Raw genomic sequence first — 246 nt, 5'->3', positions numbered from 1 at the left:
GCCCTTCGGGGTCTTGTGCTTCGTGTGGGGTGCCCTGGCAGCGGTGGCGACGGCAGGAACGGAGACCGCGCGGGGTAAGTACTCTCTTTTCAAGGATTCTCGTCTCTGCGGATCTTTAACCTCAGGGCTATGAGAGGAAGAGAGGGGCCAAGTGCCTTAGGTACTTGGGGGTGAGGGAGGAGGAGGGAGGCGATAGACCCGAATTCGAGAAGGATTTTTTAACCAGGAAAAAATCCACAGAGGCTT

The 246-nt window shown here is 56.5% G+C and overlaps 1 protein-coding gene across 1 annotated transcript in view; it reads left to right on the top strand.

Moving 5' to 3' along the window:
* LOC119586348 (pre-mRNA 3'-end-processing factor FIP1-like) overlaps positions 1-246 on the top strand; it is a gene marked incomplete at both ends in the record, with an annotated part of 14,764 nt that continues 14,518 nt past the window's right edge. Inside the window, 1 exon segment of the mRNA XM_037935060.1 lies at positions 1-74. Within this exon segment, the coding sequence (XP_037790988.1) occupies positions 1-74 (74 nt within the window).

This window comes from Penaeus monodon, chromosome 21, assembly GCF_015228065.2.
Source record: "Penaeus monodon isolate SGIC_2016 chromosome 21, NSTDA_Pmon_1, whole genome shotgun sequence".
In the NCBI taxonomy this organism is placed as follows: Eukaryota; Metazoa; Arthropoda; class Malacostraca; order Decapoda; family Penaeidae; genus Penaeus; species Penaeus monodon.
This window is presented reverse-complemented; position numbering and strand designations above follow the sequence as displayed.